The 9630-nt window shown below is 46.9% G+C and overlaps 1 protein-coding gene across 1 annotated transcript in view; it reads right to left on the bottom strand.

Annotated features, from left to right (window-relative positions):
* b4galnt4a (beta-1,4-N-acetyl-galactosaminyl transferase 4a) overlaps positions 1-9630 on the bottom strand; it is a 206528-nt gene that overhangs the window by 13367 nt on the left and 183531 nt on the right. The window contains exon 8 of the mRNA XM_083654771.1: positions 721-787. Within this exon, the coding sequence (XP_083510897.1) occupies positions 721-787 (67 nt within the window). The remainder of the gene's footprint in view (positions 1-720; positions 788-9630) is intronic.

The raw sequence follows: 9630 nt of genomic DNA, 5'->3' as shown, positions 1-9630 counted from the left end.
AGCGATTTGGTTGCTTTCATCTCAGTAGTGCATCATGGTGAATAATTATTTCCATAAAACAAAAGGGAAAGTATTTATTTGTATGATTTTGGTGGAATACCACTGAAAAAAATACAATGGTGTGGAATGTTTAAAGCAATTTTTCTCATGTTTTACTTTTAGACACATAACAGAGTCAAATACTGGTCTGAGAGTGCTATCGCAGTCATTCAGAAAGTTATATACATCTATGGGGAGACTTTCTAAATTATGGGGGGGGGGGGGGTCAAATTCCCACCATGTGAAGGGTTTTTGAAGGCCACTACACATGAGGAAAATATGAGGAAATACGTGTGTGTATTTTAGGCCAAAGAGCAACACCAAGACCAAACCACTGGTCTCTAGGGTTGAAGGATATAGGAGAGGAGTGTATCTTGATTTTTTTTAAGTCTGGCTCTGGCATTAAATAAACTGCTGATCGATACTAGACTAGACTAATGAAGTTGGGCTTTCTTATTGGACGATTTCCTCTTTCTGTTTGGCAAGCTCTCAGTCCAGCACAAATATTTTCCCTGCAATAAAGAGTCCCATGTGTCTCTAAGCCGCAACCATCAGAAACGTTTAATTCACTCTGAAATGTACGGGCTTTTGATTACAAATAATACAAGACTGAATGGGAAGCATTCAATGCAATGAACACAAGCCGGTCTGTGGAGGTGTGTACGGCAGAGCAGCTCTTACCTGTGTAGAGGGAGATGTAGGCTGAGTCAATCACTTCATATTTCAGACCGGGGAGGAATGGTCGCCACTGTGTGTGACCCGGAGAGAGCGAGACAGAGGGGGAGTGGGTGGGAGAAAGAGAGAGAGAGAGAGAGAGAGAGAGAGAGAGAGAGAGAGAAGCAGAGGAAGAGACAGAGAGGGAAAGGGAAAACAAATAAGCAAAATGTCAAGGTATGGAAAGTATGAGGTGCGCAGAAACCGTCCATCATAGTTTGTCGGCCTCGCTGTGACACTCTGGGAGTTATTGATCTGAGCAGCATTACAGGATCGATATGACACACACTTAACCAGAGAGAGAGAGGAGGAAACAGAGGGAGCAAAGCATGGTACATGATCAGACAACCAGAAACCAACTTTAATAAGTAGATCAGGCAGGGGGCGTCCGGGTAGTGCAGCCCAGCAACACGAGGCTCACAGGTTCGAGTCCCCGTGTCGCCTCCGGCTTGGTCGGGCATCTATACAGGCACAATTGGCTGTGGGAAGCAGGATTAAGGGTATGTGTCCTGGTCGCCGCACTAGTGCCTCCTCTGGTCGGTCGGGGGGGAGGAGAACTGGGGGGAATAGCGTGATCCTCCCACGCGTTACGTCCTGCAGGTGAAACTCCTCGCTGTCAGGTGAAAAGAAGTGGCTGGCGACTGCACATGTATCGGAGGAAACGTGCTATTCTATATGACTCATCCCTAGATCGGCAGAGGGGGTGGAGTCGAGTGACGACGGGGGCAGCAGGGGGGGTTGACCAAGTACAATTGGGGAGAAAATAGGGCCGAAATCCAGAAAAAAAAAAAAGATAAGGTGAGCAAAAGAGAGTGAAACACTAACCGAGGAAAGCTGAGAAAACGTACTCAGAGGCCAAGGAAGGAGGATGTAGCCCTGGGGGGGAGGGGGGGGGGGGGGGGGGGGGCGCTGATAATGACCAGAGAGCATAGAGAGAGGCAAGGGGGGGGGGGGGGGGGGGGGGGGCAAGCTACACTTCTCTTAAATAGATTCCACAATTACCACGTCACTTCTGGTTATGCAGGGTGTAATCACAGGAGACAGGTCATTTTCCAACCCTTGGGCTGAGAATACAAATATAAACACCCCTCCTCAGGCATATGCAAATGCCTCCACATGCATATGCACACAACACACGTGCGTGCGTGCGCGCACACACACACACACACACACACACACACACACACACACATTTTGGGATTTGCTATCACGTGTCCACGCTTTATGTCACACTGATAACAGCACTGAATGCCGGAGTGTACAAGCCCAAAGACAGCATTTAATGTGCTGCTGTATCTACAGTAGCTATTCTGTTGTACACACAGAAACACACACACACACACACACACACACACACACACACACAGAAACACACACGCGCACACAGGCATAAACGACAAACAAGGACACAGAGGGGCAGCGTGCTGAGCAGCAGCGGGGCGCGGCGCAGCGGGCGAGACGTGGCCGCTGCGTCCTGTCATTATTTCTGTGTGAGCGAACGTCCTCTCAAGGTCGAGTCAGAGACGATCAATGGAGCCGGGCTGGTGCTGCTACTGTCCTGTCAGCCTTAAAGTCCTGGTGCTCTGCTACTGTCCTGTCAGCCTTAAAGTCCTGGTGCTCTGCTACTGTCCTGTCAGCCTTAAAGTCCTGGTGCTGCTACTGTCCTGTCAGCCTTAAAGTCCTGGTGCTCTGCTACTGTCCTGTCAGCCTTAAAGTCCTGGTGCTGCTACTGTCCTGTCAGCCTTAACGTCCTGGTGCTCTGCTACTGTCCTGTCAGCCTTAAAGTCCTGGTGCTCTGCTACTGTCCTGTCAGCCTTAAAGTCCTGATGCTCTCCTACTGTCCTGTCAGCCTTAAAAGTCCTGGTGCTCTGCTACTGTCCTGTCAGCCTTAAAGTCCTGGTGCTCTGCTACTGTCCTGTCAGCCCTAAAGTCCTGGTGCTCTGCTACTGTCCTGTCAGCCCTAAAGTCCTGGTGCTCTGCTACTGTCCTGTCAGCCCTAAAGTCCTGGTGCTCTGCTACTGTCCTGTCAGCCTTAAAGTACTGGTGCTCTGCTACTGTCCTGTCAGCCTTAAAGTCCTGGTGCTCTGCTACTGTCCTGTCAGCCTTAAAGTCCTGGTGCTCTGCTACTGTCCTGTCAGCCTTAAAGTCCTGGTGCTCTGCTACTGTCCTGTCAGCCTTAAAGTCCTGGTGCTCTGCTACTGTCCTGTCAGCCTTAAAGTCCAGCAAACACACACTGAACACGCTTTCTATATGTGCACACACACACACACACACACACACACACACACACACACACACACACACACACACACACACACACTGAACACGCTTTCTATATGTGCACACATACACACACTGAACACGTTTTCTATATGTGCACACACACACACACACACACACACACACACACACACACACACACACACACTGAACACGCTTTCTATATGTGCACACACACACACACACACACACACACACACACACACTGAACACGCTTTCTATATGTGCACACACACACACACACACACACACACACACACACACACTGAACACGCTTTCTATATGTGTGCACACACACACACACACACACACACACACACACACACACACACACACACTGAACACGCTTTCTATATGTGCACACACACACACACACACACACACACACACACACACACTGAACACGCTTTCTATATGTGCACACACACACACACACACACACACACACACACACTGAACACGCTTTCTATATGTGCACACACACACACACACACACACACACACACACTGAACACGCTTTCTATATGTGCACACACACACACACACACACACACACACACACACACACACACTGAACACGCTTTCTATATGTGCACACACAGGTCTTTTACAGCTTGGTTGGAATTTCTCCCATTACCTGCCTAACGCAATAGATTCCTGAGGGAGGTGGTATCGACCAGGTGTGTATGTATGCAGGTGCTAGTGTGTGTGCGTGTACATACATTATGTGCACATACACACATCATCTGTGATGTGTGTGCGACCGCTGTGTGAACGGGTGTGTTTTCTGTGAAATAGTGTTGACAGGGAGTGACGAGGGGGAGGGGGGGGGGGGGGGGCAGAGACCTGCTCGCTGCTCGCTGGTCCCACGAGTTCAACAGAGAGGAAAGGAAATCAATAACCAGCGGGAAATCATAAGAAGTACCAATCGCCTGGCAAAATGGCACCGGCAGCCCAGGGTGTTGTTTCATCATGTTTCATCATGCCTGGGCCAACTAGTGACATATGACATTTTGATATTGTTTTCACTCAGCTGGAGACGAGTGTGTGTTGCACCACCTCAGAGCCTGGTGTTGACACCCCGTGTAGTGACAGACACACACACACACACACACACACACACACACACACAGACACGCGCACGGTACGCACGCACGCAGACACACGCACACGGCACGGCACACACGCACGAGCATGCGCACACACACACACACACACACACACACACACACACACACACACACACACACACACACACACACACACACACACACACACACAGGGTAGTCTGCCCTGGTTCCATCACACAGGAGTAAGAGTTATTTTTTTCTCAGGAGTTTTATTGCTGCGGAGCAAAGCCAGCTGCTGCTTGATGCCGTTCTGTTTGTTTCGCTCAATTCAAGCGGCTGCACCAAAGCCTGAGGCTCTCTGATATCAAGTTGTTTTGTTAGCAGCATGACACATTTAAGAGCTAATGAAATAATGAAACTATCTGATCTTTCTCAGTTTTTTACAGTAAGTAAAAAAAAATCAATTAAGCTCGGAAGGCAATACGACGAAAAAGGAAGTGAACACAAGTGGGATAACCAAGGCGGCTTTAGCATTCTCACAATCCTGTCTGGGATGATATGAGAAATAAATAAGTGAATGTGTCCTTCATTCATTTTGCAGGATCCTATATCTGCAGGCAGAACCTGTGTGGCGCTGGCCTTGTTTGCTGTAATCTGTGTCTCCTTCCATTACTCAAAGCCTTTCCAGCGCATTATCTTCTAATGAGTCGCCTAATTTGCCGTGAAAGTAAAGGGGGAACGAAGGGGACGAAGAGGAGGGAAGATGTTGCTTTGAATTAGGCAGCTCCCGACGAGAAAAGGCTACATGTCAGCCGCTTCACAGAGGCGAGCAGAGGGCTCTACTGTGGGCCATCTATTCACGCTCTAATTGGTGGAGAGGTAAATAGAGAAACGTCTGTGGCAGAGTGGACAGCACAACAAGACAGATGTTAACAAGCCGGGCCGCCACCTGCCTGGAGGGAACAAGACAAGACCAGAATAGGACTACGCTGCTCTGTCTAAGAGAAAGACAGTGAGAGACAGACACAGAGAGAGAGAGAGAGAGAGAGAAGCAGACACACACAAGAGAGAGAGAGAGAAGAAGAATTTGGCAACATAAGATCATTTCCCACAATATGTAACATTGTCAGCACCTTGCACACACACTCTGATTGATCTCTGTGGACTTGAGCCAGACAGTTCTCAGTCAGCGCGCTCAGTGAGACACTATCTGATCATGCAGGTAGAAAAGAGACAAAATGCATCAGTTGTAAATAGAAAAGAGCCAAATGCATCATGGGTAAATACTAGAAATGGAGTGGGATTTCATAGTGGAGGCGAGCGGACGGGAAGCGGCTGGCAACCGCTGCCAGTAATGTGAATAATGTGACTTTGCTTCACCACCTGCTCAGTCTGTGTGATCACTTCTTTGGTCTCGTTGACAAGTCGCGCCAATGACAAACATCTGTGTGCGCTCATGTCTTCCTGTTTCAGAATAAATGAATAGAAATAAGAAAAATGGAAAGATGCTGGTTGGTCGTATCAAGGTCAGTTCTAACAGGTGCAAGAATCAACTTGTTGAAACATTCTGCAAACTGCAAACAAAGGGCTAAGACAAAGAAAGGTATTCTTAAAAAAAAGCAAATTCATGGGGGGGGGGGGGGGTGACTTGATTGAGAGTCACATGTTGTTAACAGGCCACTAATTGTGTCCCATAGTTGTGACGACAAAAGTGATAGCTAACAAGCTAATGTTAGCAGGCGGTAATAACACTAATAATTGTTTGTCTGCTTTGTAATGTAATTTACAAATACATGTAATTTCCCCAAAGGAGTGGGAAAATATTATACATCACTATGCATGGCCAGCTTTTATTAGACTTAGTTAGCACTTCAGTCTTTTAAAGCAAGCAGATTTTAATTATTATGTATTTGTTTATCAAAACTAATGTGTGTAACTAATGTGTGCAAGAGGACACAATTAAGTTGTATTTATTCTTAGAATAACAACAACAACAAGCATATTATTATTATTTATTATTATTAATAATAATATGAATATTAATCATCATAATCATCCTCATCATCATAATGATATTAATAATAGGCCGTCCTCAGATCAGCCCTCCGGCGCCGTTTCCAGTCATCCTGATCCACCATACGTCTGGCTAGCTGGCCAGACAGTACTTTCCTCTGAATTTCAACACAGGTGTTAATGGGGATTCTGCTTGGTGGTTTCAGGTGCTGCTCACTGACAGGCGCCTGGCAGCATCATGGGAACACTGCTGACAGGCCCAAACAGATACCTTCCAAACAGCAACACAAGACAAGCGAGAGCTCCTTTGTGTTTTGACGCTTTGGTGATATTGTTGTAGACCTTTCATGACATTGAAAAACGACAAACTGAAAATTCAGAAATTGACAAGACGGCAGAAAGAAACAGAGTGAACGAGAGAGCGATGCGAGATGGGACCTCAGCAGAGAAAAAATATAAACCAAAAACTACAGCGTGGAGACGAGATGAAAAGCGCAAGAGAATAACACTAAACGTTTATCGGCTCCAGGATAAGTGACAGTTTGCATTCCCTGTCACACTGACATGAAAACAGACACCGTATGACATGAAAACAGGGTGCTGTATTTCACGTCATATCATGTCTCGCCTGGGGGGGCGAGGGAACAATATTCAAAGAGAGATGAGGAGGTGGATACAGAGACGAGCTGTTTGATTTTCTGTGTTGAATTATACATTAGCCAAAGTCTCTCAGACCAGACACTAAGACAAATGAGCTCAATATCCATAGCAATTACTGGCACGCCAGAGTCAATGTGTCGACAGTGATGCCCTGTGCACTGTGAGGTGAAGCTAGCCTGCTGGTTAGTCACACGGACGCTCTTAGCAAGGGCTGAAGCAAAGCTAACACAACATGGCATGCCAGCGCGCCTCTAACACCTAAGGGCTTCCCTCTGCAACCGCATTAAAATGCTAAAACCTGCGACGAGGACATGGAGGTAATGTGGTCAATCTGATATAGGCTACAGGGGGAACAGGACTGAAGCCTGGCCTGAATTAAAATGGATATATGACCCGCGGACAAAGCTAGCATGACAGCACCAACCGAGCTGAACATGTATAGTAAATGCCTCAAATATGCTACCGCTAACATAGCCAATGGCAGAAAAGACGGTGCTAAAATACATGAGCGCAATATAACCTGACACATGATTAGACTGCGAGTTTCATTAAAGGGATACACCACTTTTTTGGAGGTTTAGCTCAGTGCCGGTAAGGCATGGTGCATCTTGGTTATGTGAGGGGGATGTGGCAAATGAGCTAAATTAAATGTATTTATTAAATTAAATTCATGACTTTTTGAGACCTATTTAGTGCCAGTTAGAATGGTTCATGGTTTATGAATACAAATTATGTTGAGTATTGCAGACTGATCGGAGCAAAAGTCTGGACGATCCTGAGCTGATTTCTAAACAGAAAAAAACAACATAGGCTACTGCAGAAGTGCAACAGTTCCAAGACCTCTTAAGCTAAATCTAAAACATGAAATGCTTTATTATTCAACCCTATCCATGACATTTGAAGGCACTGAGCTCATGTAATATAATGTCTGACATTTTAAAAGTAAAGGCTTCGAGGCCCTCCTTCCACCATCAACAATGCCTGAGAGATCGCCCAGTGGTTTGGAGAGCCATACCATGAGATCACTAGAATAAGAAATGATCCCCATTTAGAATTGATGGCTGATTCTAAATAGCATTTCTTCATGATCCTCATAAAGATGTGGGGCCTGGATGATCATAAAGATGTGGGGCCTGGATGATCGCTCGCTAATCGCTGCAGCAGAGTGTTGATTGGCAGTGACCTTGTCTCGGAGACGGGAGGATAAAAAGCATGAGAGTGAAAGCATGTTGTGCCATTAAAAGAGCTACTGCAACCAAGGGAAAGGTCAATGATGGTGTCACACACACACACACACACACACACACACACACACACACACACACACACACACACACACACACACACACACACACACACACACACACACACACACACACACACACACACACACACACACACACACACACACACACACACACACACACACACACACACACACACATACACTGAACATGACCTATTGGAATGAAAGTGCCAGGAGACAGAGTAAATTGAAATGCTACCGAACAAAACAAAACAAAAAAAACCATAAAAATGTTGTTTGACCAATGTGCCTTGACCGTGTAAATGAAACTTAGCCAGAGAAAAGCGCGCCGAAGGCAGAATTGAGATCAGTGCACACACACACACACACACACACACACACACACACACACACACACACACACACACACACACACACACACACACACACACACACACAAAGATAGAAATGTGCTTTAAACTAAATCGAAAGTAATTTACTGGAGGTTAAAAAGTGAGCGTGTGCATGAGAATGATATAAAAATGTAGGAGGGAGAGAGAGAGAGACAGAGAGACAGACAGAGAGAGAGAGACAGAGAGAGAGAGAGAGAGAGAGAGAGAGAGAAGTGATAGAGGAGAAGGGAGGGAGGAAAAGGTTGAGAGAGGAGCGAGAGTGGTGGAGTGAGACCTGAAAAGGAAATGAAGGTGAAGGATACGAGGCTGTATGGTTGAGGAGCGCTGAACTAGCGTTGACCCTGAAGGCTGTTCAAGTAGTGAAATAAGGGGAGAGAAGGCTGAAATATTTCCAGAGTAAAGTACACACACACACACACACACACACACCCACACACACACACACACACACCCACACACACAAACACACACACCCCCACATGCACGCGCACGCGCACGCACACGCACACACACACACACACACACACACACACACACACACACACACACACACACACACACACACACACACACACACACAATATCCCTTCACAGCTGGCTCACACGGTCCACTGCTGATTTATCTCGAGGAGGGAAAGCGTCAGGCAGATGTTGAGACTGGCTCTTGGGGGTGGGGTAGGGGTGTGTGTGTGTGTGTGCATATGTGTGTGAACGCACGCGTGTGTGTGTGTGTGTGTGTGTGTGCGTGCGTGCGTGTGTGTGTGTGTATTAATTGGTGGGCAGTTTTAGAGAGGTGGCCGAGTGCGAGCGATAAAACAGACCCGTTAAAAATCCAACAGCCTCCGCCTCTCCATAAACTCGCCCCGACTAATTAAGGCGGGGCTTTCTTCTCGTCCCTTCTCTCACTCCCTCCTTCTCTCCATCACGCCGTTTTAATGGCCGCCGCGTTTCCCTTCACGCTGTCACATGATGACGAGCGAGGGGCCTCGTTGCTCCATTAGGGCCGGTGGAAAAGGTCCCGCGTCTCGTTAAGAAGCAGCCACGGGGGAATTGGAACAAACTCAAAGCCACTGGTCACTGACATTTCTAACGTCTGGCGTATTTCCGCCCGGGCGATTTGTCATTCAAAAAACAACATTAATCACTCTGGGAAAAAAAGAGAAAAGTATTTGAAGTCAATTGAAGGGAAAGACTG

Source organism: Poromitra crassiceps (genome assembly GCF_964638095.1).
Source record: "Poromitra crassiceps genome assembly, chromosome: 18".
Classification (NCBI taxonomy): domain Eukaryota; kingdom Metazoa; phylum Chordata; class Actinopteri; order Beryciformes; family Melamphaidae; genus Poromitra; species Poromitra crassiceps.
Note: the sequence above shows the minus strand (reverse complement) of the source record. Positions and strands in the feature narration are given on the sequence as shown.